The sequence below is a fragment of the Triturus cristatus genome, chromosome 6 (genome assembly GCF_964204655.1).
Source record: "Triturus cristatus chromosome 6, aTriCri1.1, whole genome shotgun sequence".
Lineage (NCBI taxonomy): Eukaryota > Metazoa > Chordata > Amphibia > Caudata > Salamandridae > Triturus > Triturus cristatus.
This window is the reverse complement of record NC_140589.1, coordinates 1,631,862,271-1,631,878,541: the sequence shown is the minus strand read 5'-3', so window position 1 is coordinate 1,631,878,541 and position 16,271 is coordinate 1,631,862,271. Positions and strand designations below refer to the sequence as shown.

General features: G+C 40.1%; 1 protein-coding gene across 1 annotated transcript in view; it reads left to right on the top strand.

Moving 5' to 3' along the window:
• Positions 1-14,002, top strand: part of PPM1B (protein phosphatase, Mg2+/Mn2+ dependent 1B) — a 201,743-nt gene extending 187,741 nt beyond the window's left edge. Inside the window, exon 6 of the mRNA XM_085612779.1 lies at positions 12,175-14,002. Within this exon, the coding sequence (XP_085468905.1) occupies positions 12,175-12,204 (30 nt within the window). The 3' untranslated portion in view covers positions 12,205-14,002. The remainder of the gene's footprint in view (positions 1-12,174) is intronic.
• The last annotated feature ends 2,269 nt before the right edge of the window (positions 14,003-16,271 follow it).

Here is a 16,271-nt window from a genome sequence, read left to right as displayed (position 1 = left end):
TTCCAAGTGTACACTGGGGCTTTTGGACGTCTCCCCATAGCCTCATCCGCCATCACTTGTACCTCATCTCTTGGAACCATTATCTCCTTCTCCATTATGCAACCATTTTTCACTTCATAAGCACGACCTCTGGTGTCAACTGCATGCAGCAAACTATTACTTTGAAAATAACTTCATTAAAAAAAGGTTCACTACTTGAACTATGCATCCATTTTCCTAAAAACACTTTACAAAAGTTTGTTCTGTTCACTACTCTTTTCCTTTTGCTTTGTGATTTCAGTACATTAACCATTTTATCTAATGTACGCATCCTATTCAAAATTAAAATGAATAGTTTCCTTTTTAATTCTAATGCCTTTGCTGCAATGGCTTCAATTTCTTTTTTTCTCTTGTAATATTTTGCCTTTTGCTTATATTTCTTGACATCCTTTATCAAATTGGACATAACACTTCTCCGAAACATTTTTCTACGTATCTCTTTAAACGCTGTTTTTCTGTTTAAGTTAATCTTTTTAGTTGCAGAAGGTATATTTGCATTAACTAAATTCTCAATTTTTTCCAGTTTTTTTCTATTGAAAACATTCTTTCCAGTACAGACATTTTGTACATTTTTCCTTTTTTTGAAGATGTTCTTTAAAAAACCTTTTGTCTGCTTACCAGAAGATTTGTTCTTTTTCCCAACATGAGCATCTCCAACTAACTTAGGTCCTCCAGTTGTCTTCAAATATAGGTTTTTTTTGTGGTCTTTCTTTAGTCTGGATTTTGTAGGCATCTTAAATTTTGTTCACTGCTCTTCAGCAATACCTGAAAAAAACTAAAAAAAAAATTCCTTTATTTTATTTAAATATATTACTACATTTTTTATGATCTTTTCAAATCTTAAAATACTATGTACCCCTTTCCTACAAGTGAAAATCACAACACCATCACAAATTAAATATCTAAAAACAATTCCTGTGTGCACACAGAGTCATGGTTTGAAATTAAGCTGAAAACGAAATTTCTTTGCCAATTGCAAAGCATACTTTCTACTACTTTTTTGGCAAGTGATAAGTACTTTTACAGTCTGACACATTTTGAATCCACTTTTCAGATTCTGAAAACAGCACATGTCCAAACAGCTTTTTCAGACCAGCAACATGTGTAACCTGGGTGACTGACTACACTCCAGCAAGGGCAACCAGCCTTAGTGATGCTGAATGTATTTGCATTACTGACTGAAACCTCAAACCCCACTCGGTTGTGAATACTATCCATGATTCCACAGGATAACCAGCTGCCTGTGTACTAAGAGTCTGCTTCTGCATAAAAAAACCTCCCCCTTTCCATCTAATGCAAATGTAAAATCACCAGAGCAATACCAAACAGCTTTCGGAGACCAGCAACATGTGTAACCTGGGTGACTCACTACACTCCAGCAAGGGCAACCAGCCTCACTGATGCTGAATGTATTTGCATTACTGAGTGCAACCTCAAACCCTTAAAGTGTTCCTTATTTTTACCAGTACACCTTAAATTTTCGTGAAAACATAGTCCATATTATTTTACATGTTCCTCACATTTAAATTTCTCCCAAAACAGAAAATAATAAACACAACTTCAACAAAAGGAATTCCAATTCTATTATTCATTTCTTAATTTACCATATACATCCCCTCTCAAACTCTAAACTCACCTTTAAAATTAGTTAATTGTAAAAGAAATGTGGCACTCAAACAGCAGATTATCAGAGCCAGGATCTCTGTTCTGTTCACCTCTCTCCTCTCAGCAGAACCAGATAATGGCGAACTTTCCCTCTCTTTTTCCACACATACATGTTAATTTCAAATCTCAGTGCTTCCCCCCCTTTTTTTCAAATGTAATCACACATTTCTATTGGTTGAAAACCAACCCTTTTCCAAAAGTACCCTTCCCCCAACTTGACTTCTGCCTAGTACCCTTCCCCCAACTTGACTTCTGCCTGCTACCATAGCAACAGCTCATGGAACACTGCTGTGTGGAGTTAGGTCAGAAGTTCAGCAGACAATGTTTCATTTTCAAAGTGCAAGAGTGCTTGACTTTTCAAACCTAACAGCAAATCCATAGTACTGTTCTTTGGTAACACATTTTTCTGTACCAATACAAAACATGCTTCTATAAATTTACACATACAGCCTAGTTTTTATTCTAGAATGGTATGAAACAGCCAATCAGTTCTTTTTTTTATAAAAAAAATATGTATGCCCCCATTTCCAAACTGTCTTTCATTTCTTTTTACCATTCTACTGAATTACACCTCCTGAGTGCATCCAGTTCTCCTTTGAAGATGTTCACAGTGTGGATTGTAGGGCACAGCTATGTCTTCTGGAGTGAAAAGTATGCAGAGAAAACAGATATGGTGAGAGACCTTGCTTTGCCAAATGTAGACATTAAATGGATTGGTCAGAGAGGGTTAAAGTGGCACCAATTGATGCCATTGGTGAAATCCTTCATGCAAATCCAACACCCTGACCTCATAATAGTGCACTGTGGTGGCAATGACCTAGGCACTTTGACTGGGGTAGGTCTGGAAATGCTTATGAAGGTCACCTTTGCACAACTGTTTTCACTTTTCCCTAAAACTGCCTTTGTGTTTTCTAACATATGCCAAAGGCAAAAATGGAACTGGTCCAATCATTTTTGTCCACAGATTGACAAAGCAAGAAAGCACTTCAACAAATCTGTTTCTGCTTTCCTCCGTGACTATGGTATGGGTTCCATTTACCACAACAACTTGCGTTACGACATGCAAGACATTTATAGAGGAGATGGTGTACACTTCACTGATGAAGGGAACAGAGTCTTCCTCTTGAACCTTAGACTCTGCATCGGTACTTACTTGTAGGTACCAATAAAAAATCACTTCATAAACACAACGGCTCTTTTTAGAGCCCCCTAATATCTAAACACTTAAATCTGCATTTCATTTTTTTTTTTTTTTTTTTTTTTTCTTTTTTTACCGTACGCGTACGGTGAGCCTACCGTACGCGTACCCCGCGATTTTTTTTAAAATCAATAAATGTTTTCTTTGTACTTTTCTGTCCTTCTTTGACCCCCTTACAAATGTTAGGGGGTCTGTAACTCTCTTCCTTGCCCCCTTTTCAAGTTATTAACCTTATTTTTCTGAGTGAAATACACAAAATGGCGGCCGCCGCTTCCTGGTTTCGACCGATTCGAATGTTTACTAAGATCTAAGAGCCAATCAGAATCGCGCTTGCGCACGTCACCGTACGCGTACGGTAAGCGCACCGTAAGCTGGCTCAGATATATATATTGATTTAAAGGCTATTTTCTCAGAATCTACTGAACAGATTTACACCAAACCTACAAAAGGCACTTCCTTGACCTGAGGACTACCTCTCTGCCAAATTTCACGTAATTCTGTTCAGCCGTTCGGGCTGTAGCTGTGTCTAAAGGTCCTATGGAAAAATGCATGGGAAAAACGCATTTTGGGACCCCCCTTTTATCTCAGCCCCCGCTTGACGAATCCCCCCGAGACTTTCAGGGTAGGAGCGGAGCGTAGCGCCCCACCTATTTTGAAAATTTCGCGAGGATTCGTAGACCGGCGCCAAAGTTATTCCAAATAGAATGTTGCGGATTTCCTATGGAAACAGGGTCCTAACTATAACTACCTACTGGCGACCGCCAGTAGGATATATATATATATATATATATAGATATAGATATATATATATATATAGATATAGATATAGATATAGATATATAGAGATATAGAGATATAGAGATATAGAGATAGAGAGATAGAGAGAGAGATAGAGAGAGAGATAGAGAGAGAGATAGAGAGAGAGATAGAGAGAGAGATAGAGAGAGAGATAGAGAGAGAGATAGAGAGAGAGATAGAGAGAGAGATAGAGAGAGAGATAGAGAGAGAGATAGAGAGAGAGATAGAGAGAGAGATAGAGAGAGAGATAGAGAGAGATAGAGAGAGATAGAGAGATAGAGAGATAGAGAGAGATAGAGAGATAGAGAGATAGAGAGATAGAGAGATAGAGAGATAGAGAGATAGAGAGATATAGAGAGATATATAGAGATATATAGAGAGAGATATAGAGATATATAGAGAGAGATATAGAGAGATATAGAGATATATAGAGATATATAGAGATATATAGAGATATCACATATATAGATATCACATATATAGATATCACATATATAGATATCACATATATAGATATCACATATATAGATATCACATATATATATTTCACATATATATATTTCACATATATATATTTCACATATATATATTTCACATATATATATTTCACATATATATATTTCACATATATATATTTCACATATATATATTTCACATATATATATTCACTGAAAAAACCATAGGTTTCACACATGTTATAGTTAGCGGAAATTTTACTGATAAACCAATGAAATTCCCCCGTTATAGTTAGTGCAGGCAACTATCACGCGACCGCAATCCTCTGCTGATGCTAATACTGTATTTAGACACTTATTTGCCCATGTCTTCTTCCATACATTTTTAGCTATACATATATTACAAATATTTTTTTTTCATAAAGACACATATGTCATCAGCAGAAGATTGCGGTCGCGTGAGTTATAGTTGCCTGCACTAACTATAACGGGGGAATTTCATTGGTTTTTTATCAGTAAAATTTCCGCTAACTATAACGTGTGTGAAACCTATGGTTTTTTCAGTGAATTTGTACGGTTTTTTAAATGCTAAGTTACTTTACGCCATTCGTGGCGTGCGCGCCCACTTAACGCAGTTCGTTCCGTGCGTGCACGGTGCGCTTCGCGCACCGTGCGCGCACAGTGAGCACGCGGTGCGCTTCGCGCACCGCGCGCCCACTTTACGCAGTTAGTGCCGTGCACGCACGGTGGGCACGCGGTGCGCTACGCGCACCGCGTGCCCACGTTACGCTAGATGGGCGATGTACGCACGATGCGCTTCGCGCACCGTGCGCACATGGAGGACATATGATGCACTTCGTTTTGAAAGGTAATATTTTAATTTTTTGTATATTTCATAAGCCATGCACAAATGGTGCCCTTCGGGCACGATTTGCACACGGGGTGGAGAGAGTGTGGATAATTTTTTTTATTATTATTTTTTTATATTTTAGTTTATCAGGTGTAATAAGCCATGCACAATTGGTGCCCTTCGGGCGCCAATTGCACACGGGGTGGAGAGAGTGTGGATAATTTTTTTTTTAAACAAATTTTTTACCGTACGCGTACGGTAAGCGTAATCGGCAAAATTACAGAAATACAAATTCCGTTTTTGGCCTTGGGGGATCTTTGGGGACTCCCTCAACATGGCTATGTGTGTGGGAGCTGTCTAAACAGCCCCTTTACATGTTTTTGGGCTTTATATTTTAAAAATCACTCTCCGTGCGAGAGAGAAAATGGCGGCCGCCGCTTCCTGGTTTCGGCCGATTCGAATGTTTACTTAGATCTAAGAGCCAATCAGAATCGCGCACGCCACCGTACGCGTACGGTAAGCGTACCGTAAGCGCACCGTAAGCTGGCTCAGATATATATATTGATTTAAAGGCTATTTTCTCAGAATCTACTGAACAGATTTACACCAAACCTACAAAAGGCACTTCCTTGACCTGAGGACTACCTCTCTGCCAAATTTCTAGTAATTCTGTTCAGCCGTTCGGGCTGTAGCCCTGTCTAAAGGTCCTATGGAAAAATGCATGGGGAAAACGCGTTTTGGGACCCCCCTTTATCTCAGCCCCCGCTTGACGAATCCCCCGAGACTTTCAGGGTAGGAGCGGAGCGTAGCGCCCCACCTATTTTGAAAAATTCGCGAGGATTCGTCGACCGGCGCCAAAGTTATTCAAAATAGAATGTTGCGGATTTCCTATGGAAACGTGGTCCTAACTATAACTACCTACTGGCGACCGCCAGTAGGTAATACATATATATATATCTATATATCTATATATCTATATATATATCTATATATCTATATATATCTATATATCTATCTATCTATATATCTATCTATATATATATATATATATATATATATATATATATAATATATATATCCAAACAACGAGCCTCCGAGCAAAGGAGCCCTGACCCTACAGGGCGGCCTCTGTAAATGGGCACGGAGCAGCCCATCAAATAACCATCTGTTAAACACCACGTAGAGGCCCAATAATGGAGTAAAAAGCATTTATTCACAGGCTCAGCAGCACTTTCCATTCCCCATTTCCTTACGCGTTTCGGCGTCAGTTGCCTTGCTCACAGGTGGGGACCATTGAATGAGTAGTTCTATGCATGCCTTTTGAATCAAATGGTCACATGGCCGGCACTTGCAAAATACAGTTACCATGGTGCATTTCACTGATAGTCGAAAGCCTGTTGCACAGAGTCTTGGAATATTTGTGTAGTACGATATTTTTAAAAGTTCCTCTTTCAGTGCATGCATCCAATTGTCAAATTAGGTCATTTATTTACACAGCCAAGTGAAAGTATTTATACACCTCCACCCGAAATCCTAAAACCTCCCTTGCCATCCAAGTCAGTTAAACAGGTGTATGGGGGGGGGGGGGTGTTAATCCTGCACATTTTTAGTAGCTGCTAACAAAAAGGCAGACACATACTCTGTATTGATCAGCTGTTACATTTGGTGTGATCTTTAATGTAAGCAGTACCCTACTTTGTTTCTATAAAGAATTGATTTAAGCCTTACCACTCAGTAATGTACACTTCAAATAATCTATAGAAGTCCTCTTCACTTCAGAAAGCTAGCTTTTGCCATTTCCTTTCTGTCTCAAAAATGGTTATGTATGGAATAAAAAGCACTATTTGTTGTGATCATGTTATGATAGGTTTAAAATATATGTTCATTGTAAAATAAAATCTGTAGGGCAATAAGGATTCAATTTCCAATGGTAAATTCGGTTATAAACAAACTTACCAATGGTGCCTTTTGTATGGAATTCCCACTCAGAGGGTCGGAAGTGGGTGTTCCAAGGAATGGTTTGCTTTGGATGTTGGGGACACCACAAATATGTAGGTTTGTGAGCATTTCCAAACTCCCCTCCAAACGCTTCGCACCCTACGCACCCTAGAAATGGTTGGAGGTTACTCCAGAGAAGGGCTGAAGTAACTTCCCTTGAAGGATGGGAAGGACAACAGATTGGTAGGAATGTAGCAGAAAGGCTTAACCACAGGGAAGGATGGTTTCCCCGTGGAGAAGTGCATATTTGCATATTGGGCTCCATTCTCCTGCGTAGACTTCTCCTCTATGAGAACTCAACCCATGCAAAAAGCTGTTCAGGCCTACTAGTGGAAATCTTGGCTGAATAACAGTTAGTAGTAAAACTGCACTCTGTCAACTTAAATGTACAGCTGCAGCTTGGCTGTTTTTCATACATTGGGCCTCAAAGGATGAATATTCAGGATGGTTAATACAAATGTTAAACTACTTGGAAAGCAATGTGCAAGTTGAAGCAAGGTCCTGCTGTGACTTCACTATGGCATTGCTTATTTAAGGTGTTTCGGATGTAGAAACTGTCTATAATGTTGTGTTACAGTTGTTGAGATGGAGAAGTAACGGTACCAGTGACACCATCAATGATTTAATGATATTTCCTTTCTGTCGCTGTCATTTATACATTGGGATGCCAGAAATTGGCTGCCTAGCTGATGCAGTACATATTGTGGCAGTTATTCCTACAACTCAGGTTACTTCAATAATTGAACTATCTATAGTATGAAGCGGATTCAGTGCATGCACGTTTTAATGATATAATTAACATTTAAGTCTAATCATAATGTTACAATGTATACGTTATGGTTTCCTTTTTTTCCTAAGCTGTAGCATGTTTATAAGGTGGACTGAATTTGCTTTTGTAGTACTATATCATAGTTAGCTTCAATATATTCTGGGCTAGTGACTGGCAAAAATATTTGCCAATATAGTGAATTGTCCTCTTCGTTTCGTTTTAATTTGCCTGCTTAGCATGGTCTTGTTTAAAAATAAATGTTGTAAAATGTGAAAACTGCTAGTGTTCGACATCCTGTGCTTTCCCAGAGAGCATATCTAGCCAAGGCAGTGCAAACTACGCATGGCTATTCTGAATGGCTGCTTAACAGTAAATAGAATTGAAATAACTGGCTATACCCATTCTGGTGTGTTGAGGGCAGCCAGTCAGAGCTTCTGAAACAGGCTTCAGCACTTGTTAGCTGCTCTCGGGCATTCAAAAATTGGGCTGTACCAGCTTGCTGGTCTTGCAGCACACCATGGGTGTAGGCACAGATGGACTGACAATCTCAGTTGTTCTTGACCTATGTGATATACTACAGGTACAGAAGCAAATCTTGGCATGTTCACCTGGAAATCTGATTTTCTTTTTTTTGTTTTTTTCAGGGGCAGGTCACGATGACTTGCATATAAATACTCCGCTCGAGGGGAAGTGACTTATTCTGTTTTGACTTGATTTCTTAATTTCACTGAAAGTATATTTAAGACCAGCCACTCTGATTTAAGTAACTATACCGCCAATGTTTTGAGTGTTCTGGGACTCCTGGTTGGAGGTCACCTTCGTTGAACAGAAGTGGCAAGAAGAACCCCAAGGTTGTGAAAGTACACATTCGACTCACATTTCAGTCAGTACAGTTGTGCCTGTCAATGTTACGGGCTTCCAGGAGCAGAGATCATCAGGGACCAAGCTATCCTGATTTGGAAACTCTTCTGCTTAAAGTTAAAATCTACACCCTGACCGGTACCGAGGTCCATAACAAATGATGCTCCAGGAAATATGCTTTATGCTAGACACAAGTGATAGTTCTGGCCCTTCTAATTAAGAACTAAGTTTGATTGGCCTCCATGTTGAGTTTGGAGCTTACAATCAGTGCCAGGCTGAAAACCTGTGTGATCTGTCCTGCTGTTTCGTGACCAGCTTCTTCCAGATGATAGTAAGACAGACGTGGTGTCAGGCCCCTGATATCTTGCCTCACTGTGCTCCTTAGGAGTTAGCAGTCTTTGTGGTCCCCATGGCTCTGCCCTCAAAGCTTTGCCATGGTTCGTTCAATTTCTCAATGGCTGTTGATACTCTTGCATTTGCATGAGTGAATCAGATCTATTTCTAGCCCTTGCTTGATTTCAGGCACTAAGTTTGTAAGTAGTCTGCAGAATGGAAGACACTACATGCTGTGCCTGCAAGCTCAAAGTCTCTAGACAAGTATTTGGTACCTAGACATACTGTGGAGCTTACAGAGGCCATTATGGCCCTACTCTTCTCCCAAACCCATGTGTGACCGTGGCACCCCTCCCAACCCATGTGTGACAGTGGCAGCCATCTGACTGAAAGTTGGCCATTTCTTTCTGAACGTACTATGTCAATTGATGGTTCCAGGAACTTCTGAGGTGACAATCATGATTTTCGGATAATTGGGTCTTCATGCAAAACGTTACCTTACAGAACACTTTGATAAATCTCTGCTGTGTAAGTTCTAGCCCCCTCTCAGTTCAGTCATCTTAGTTCAATTTCTCCATTGGATCCATACTTTATCTAGTTGAAAGCCTATTTTACCCAGCTGAGGGGACAAGGGCCCTTCTTCAAGGGTGCTACCAGCCCTTCATTTATTCCCCATTTGAAAGTAGGTTCTCCTTTGTGGCAAAGGTTTGTGGCTCTTGATTCTAGCTGCTGATATTGGGCTCGCTATAGACTGCTTTGGTGTTCCCAGAGTTTGGAGAAACCATTGACTGGTCTGCCCACATGGTAGGCTTGGCGGGTGGGGTGAGGTGAGGTACCTCACTGCCACCTTGACACTTTATTGCGCAGCTTGATCAACCACTGGCTGGCGGCAATGTCATTTTTTAGGTCGAGCCTAGAGCAGCGCATGCGCTGCTGCTCGACTTTTAGTAAGGGGCTTTTCAAAGTGCTACACTGTGACCTAGAGCTTGCGTGCATGTGCGCAGGCACGCGCTTACGAGCAGAGGCGCCATATGGCTTACCTCTCTCGTCATGGGTCATCCGCTTTTAAGATACGAGAGCTTTCTTTCACATTCCTGAAGTCGATAGCTTCCTCGTTGCTCTTTGTTACTACAACTGTCAACAAGGTGCTGGTGTTCCCACATAGTATATGGAAGCTACTTAATATAGACAACATAGAAGTTAATACGGCATAGTGTTGCTTCCTGGCCAGTATTGTATCGACACGGCTGGTGTTTGTATGTCACAACCGTTTAAAAAAAAAAAAAAACTGGAAAATACGCAGATGGCACTCGTTTTTCCAATTTCAAGCATGAATTGAAATTTGCACAAACAAAGTCACAGCATAGGTATTTTAGAGAGGCAGAAATACATTGATCACATAAAATGCATAGAATTTTAGTCGAGCAGCGGCTTTCCTCCCTCGTTTCTAAGTTGTTTCCAGAAACAGTTTGGGGTTTTTCCATGGCAACGCGGCCATAGCTGGGCCTTTACTCGCTTATGAAATGTTGTCAATTAGTTTCAAATAAGAAATTTCTTGTCTCTCACAGAAGTCTCGTTTCAAAACCCTGGCTTGCTCAGACTTTAGAATCCCCGTTTACACCTTATGTCCGTCTCCTCTTACCATCTGCAGAGACTAACCACACAGACTGGCCGAAACAACACAACACTTCCACGCCCGAAGGAGACAAGCAACCCTCGCTCCCGCAGGGAGAGGGGATTCTTCATTAAGCGCCTCGGAACCGAACCCTTCGCAAGGAAACTACCATTATTTGACTAAATGCGGCTAAAACTCCTCGGCGTAAATTGCTTTTGTGAGCAAAATGCAGAGTTCTAGAGAATCGAACATTACAGGACATGTGCGGAGCTGTCAAATAAATGAGCTCTTTGAATATCTTTTCAAGTCCGCTTCTGGCAGGCCGGCAGCCCTTTTCAATCCCTGCCGCCACGCACTGACTTCACCCTTGTCTCCTCGAATCCAGGGAACTGAGTGACTCGAAGCAGCCTTCTGAAGCCTGTTGTGACCCACAAAACCCGAATCTGTTTTCCTTTCGGTTATTTCAGCTGTGTGGAATGTCCGCCTCGTCGACAGGTGCTGATGGCAGGGCTTTCATTCCATAGCGAAGTCACCCAGATGTAATATCTGACGTCATCAGCAGAGGATTGCGGTCGCGTGAGTTATAGTTGCCTGCACTAACTATAACGGGGGAATTTCATTGGTTTTTTACGAGGGAAATGCCCAGCTAACTATAACATGTGTGAAACCTATGGTTTTTTTAAGTGAATTTGCAAGGTTTTTTAAATGCTAATTCCTAACTATAACGTGTGTGAAACCTATGTTTTTTTCAGTGTGTATATATATATATATATATATATATATATATATATATATATATATATATATGTGTGTGTGTATATATGTGTGTGTATGTGTGTGTGTGTATACATGTGTATATATACATGTGTATATATACATGTGTGTATATATACATGTGTGTGTATATATATATATGTATATATATATATACACACTCTATAATTTTACATCACTGGCTGCACCGTTTATGTAGTACCTTGAATTTTTATGAAGAGCACATCCAGCAAGAAAAAACTGATTGAATGCTATTCTGAGATAGGCTCCCAAAATAGAGATTAACAGTACTCACAAGTTATGTTGTGGAGGGTCGCCTCTTATTAATTTGAAAATATTAACTCAAAAGGTAAGGAGGAAAGAGCAAACCGCATTTGCAGAACTGTATGATAAACTGTGCGAATGGCAAACCTTTTCAATTGTAGAGTATCTATAGAACCAAGAGTATGTGGTTGACTGCTTGTAAAAAATTTCAAGCAGTCACCGACATACTCTGGAGACAAGCAGCAAATTAATTCAGAAAGATGTGACCAGACACTGGACCACATGTATGGAGTAGAAAGGGTAAAACTGATGCTGGCTTTGTGTCTTCTAGGCAGGGAAATGGGTAGATTGGATCAGCCTTGTATCATCTCCCTTCCTCACTCTGGTTCGATGTTCTGTAACAATAAATGAATACTGCTTGTTAGGCGACATTCATTCTATACTGCTAAAGTGTTGTGTATTCTCACAGTGATGTTCTACTTTTACACTTGAGTTTTGTTTTAGAGGTTTTTTGCTATAGCGAGATTTTAAATGTGTTCTTCTTTTTCTTTTTAGGGTGGTGGAGATCTAGAAGATCCGTGGTAGCCTTACAAAATCTACTAAGATGTTTTTGATTCTGACAAATGGGGGAGGGGTAAAAACTTTAATCACAGTTTTCTTAAATACAAGGGAAACATTCTGGTGGATCTGCAACATTATAATGTAATGAGCAGAACAAAATGATTAGAATTTTCCTTCCTTTGTTCATTTTTGTGTTTCCTAATAATGCCACTCTTAGCATTGCCTTACTGCAGTATTTTTTTCCAGCCTCGGTCTTTAGGGTTACATCTGTATCGACCTTCAGTCTTTGAAAACCACAGGAAGCTATACTTGGGCAGATGGCAAAAAGTGTACCTGAGATGCATGGAATTGTACAGTAGTTGTACTCTTAAGATGCATCATAGTTTTTAACCAAATCTGCAACATAAGCATGTAAATGGACAGAACAGATGATTGTATGAGACATTGTGTATTTCACTGTACTGAGTTGGAAGGTTTTGGCAGCTACATGGCTTGGAGGCCATTTAAATTGGGCAATATGCTGTAGGATGTGCATTCTTTTCCCTTTTCCTTTTACAGTATCACCTGCCTCACCAGACTGATTTTCCTCTATGGTGTCTAAATTGTGATATGTTGCCTACTGCTTTGCCTGATAACTGCATATGGCAATAACATGAAGATTTAAGGCATATACAACCACATAAATTTTACGCATGATGTACAAGTCCTTCAACCCCTGCTAGACAGAATCTTTTCATACTGAAACGATTAATTTATGGTTACTTGTAATTTGCTTTTGACATCTCACTACTGCAGTTTTTTTAAAAAAACAAAGCTAAAACTTGCCTTTATTATAATGTAAATTGTGATTTTGTTCTAAATGTGGTTTTGTATAGTTTCCTCTTGATTTTTCAGCCCAAGACTGACTGGTCTTGTGTGATATGGGTATCATTTTTAATTGTATGCATTATTTCAGAGCTTAAATTATCACATTGAGATTACTATAAATACAGTTAAAATGATCTATTTTAAATCTTAGAAAATACTACAGAGATATTTTCATGGGTTCAGTAACCTTTCATTTTATAAGCAATGGGCATGGTACAGAGTGGCCGTCACGTATGGTACTTGAAGATTCTGAGTTTAATTCTATTTTTGCAATAACCTTTTATTTTTAATTATTCTTTTTGAGTTGTGCATGTATTGAGCCCCGTTACTGCTGACAATGGAGAAGAGTAAAGTATTTATCTAAAAGAAGCTATTTGGGAGGGGTAGCAATGAATGTATCCATCTGTACATGATTTACATGATGTGGATGCCTTGTAATCATTTTCCAATTTGTTTATACTGTTTTCAGTGAGGATGTTATTGCCCTTGTGTGTAGATTATGATGAGTCATCAGCTGGTTTTGTGTGAAATTGAATTCATTATATTCCTCTTTAACTTTATCTTCCTGCTGAGTTTGTAAAACGACTTTTTTTCTTTCTTTTTTTTTTTTACAAACTGGTACGCAAACCAGCTTTCCCAATCATTTTTCCTTGTGTATTTGATTTCTTTTTCTGTCAAACGAAGATTGCCACAATATATTTTATTTATTCATTAGATTTTAGCCTTGTAAGTTAAAAGTGTTCTAAATGATAATGTTAACAGGTATTTGTCCCGTTACTGGGTTTTTGGGTTGTTAAAAGATTGGGAATGAAGAATGCAAAATGGTTTGTTCAGACTGTCTGCTCTTGTCCAACCCTGTACTGATAGAACCTTCTCAGTATGATATTGTGATGTTTCATACAATACAGTGAACATAACCAACTTGTTATCTTCAATAAAGGATTGCTAAAACATTGTGGATGCTCATATCCTCTATAAACATGTTTCGGAGATTGTCTATGTATTGTGTTCATTCATTTCAAAAGGTATTTCAATTTAAACTCCCGAAATAATCAACTTGTATATAGATGGCCTTGAATCATTTTAGATCTCAAATTGCTCTATTACTGGCAGATGTTAGTACCTATGCTTTCATTTTCAACACTGCCCACCACCTGCCATCACTCCAAACATCTCTTTAATAGCCACTGAGATTGATAGAGCTGCAAACATAATAAAATAATAAAATAAACACCATTTTAGGTCTCGCCTGAGCCAGCGCATACGCTGTCTCAGGCGAGTCATTTAGTAAGTGGGTTTTCAAATTGCTTCCCACCGGCTTTTGCTGGCCTAAATCTTGCGTTCACGTGAGCGTGCACAGCTGCCAGCTTTCAGCGCCCGAGGCGCCATCTGGAGCATGAACACTTTCACTTTTGGCTCTGCTGCGCGCGCACCATTTGCGTGTTTGCCAGCGCGCACGCACCCCTGCTTTCACTTTTGCCATCTTGTCTTTCATTTTAAGCAAGCCATGAGACTGCATTTTAGCCAATTAGAACTTGCTAAGCACTATGCCGCATTTATTCTCATCCCGGTACACTTGTGACTTCTATCCTCTGCTCGCGTTGCAGGAGGAGACTTTTACCTACCTGAGCCTCGACACCATTCGCCAATGTTATCACCTGACATTTATTTATAGTATTTTTTTCGTCTACTTGATCCTTGATGCTATTTGCCGATGCCGTCACCCAGTGCTTAATTTGTGCCGGTGCTTTCCGGTGCTTAGCACCAGCACTTATTTGTCAGGGCCGGGTCTACACCGCTACTGCCAACTTGAACTCACATCCAGCAGGAAGCTACTGAACTCACTGCATGTGCCGTCATACAAAGTAAATAAGTGACTCACTGCAGTGTTCAAACTAGTCATCCTGTTGAGTGTTGCTATGCCGCTCATTCAGAGAGTTCGATAGTGCCGATAATAAATCCTCTGCGTCATCCATTTGTATTTGCCTGGTCTGCTTCGGTTCAGTGTTGCTGGTGGGCGGGCCAGGCTGTATTTGGTCATATGGTGGTAGTGGCGAGTCACTGCGGCCAGAGTTCAGCACGACGTCAAGGCGGGCACTGTTATTGAAGCAGCAGCAGCATTTAGCAGGCCTCTTAAAAAGAAAGGCAGTGCCACCAGCAGAGTAAACCTGTAAGTAAAAATTAGAAACCAAACCATGCAGCGCTGCTTTTTCTCGAGCGTTGTGACTTTACTGCAGTGGTCGTGATCGGCAGGGCACAGCGTGCCCCTACTTCTTTAATTCTATACATTCCGTTCCCCTACTTTTTTATTTTGAACATGCGTCCCTGGACCTCAGATATCCAAGGCCTGCAGAGCGGGCTCGGCATTAGTGGGTGTTCAGGGACGGGCAGGGAGCAGAGAAGGAAAAGAAAGGTCTCTGTCTCTTGCTTCCTGCCCAGACAAGACAAGGACAGTGTCCCCTTCAGCTCGGACGCTAACAGCGCCCCTCTTTCTTACTCTTATTCCCTCTCTTTCTGTCTAGCCCCTCCTCACTTACCGAATCCGTGGCTCAAGAAATGGTTCTCACCCTTTCTTCTTGTCGTTCATTTGTACCCCAGTGAAATGGATGCAAAAAAAAAAAAACTTTCCTGGCAATGCCGTTTTTGACATTTTTATACTCCAACGTGCAGCCTCGGAAATAAACGGTTCGAAATATGAAAATAAATAACTAAAAGCAAGACAGTTTTCTTAAAGTGGCCAGATTGGTTTTATTCACACCAAAACCCATTAGTGTCACTTTAGAGTTTGCCAGTGAATTGCTACTTGTCTTTCTTTTAACAGCATTGTTTTCCCTGGGTGGAGAAGTGCACCAGTGCTGGAAGTACTGCAATACCTCGTTGATGGGGAGGATTGGAAAACAAAATGTGCCCGGCGGCTTTGTGTTCACTAATTTGGTCTTTTCAAACCATACTGCTAATGTTTTGTAAGCATATGAGCAGTGGACATTGAAATGGGTCCTTTCTGGGCCCTGTAGTTATGTCCTTAACTTTTCAGGCAAAAATACTCGTTGATTTCTGAATAATGAGTGTAAAAGCGTTAAGTTCACAATGTTGTTCCTGCTTACATTTCACATGCTTTATTTAATCTTTCATACCCTATGAGTGTTTGCTTTTTCCAGGATCTTGTTACTTTTTTCTTTTAGGCAGCATATTGCTCTTGCCTAGTGCGTAATTTGAATTGACTT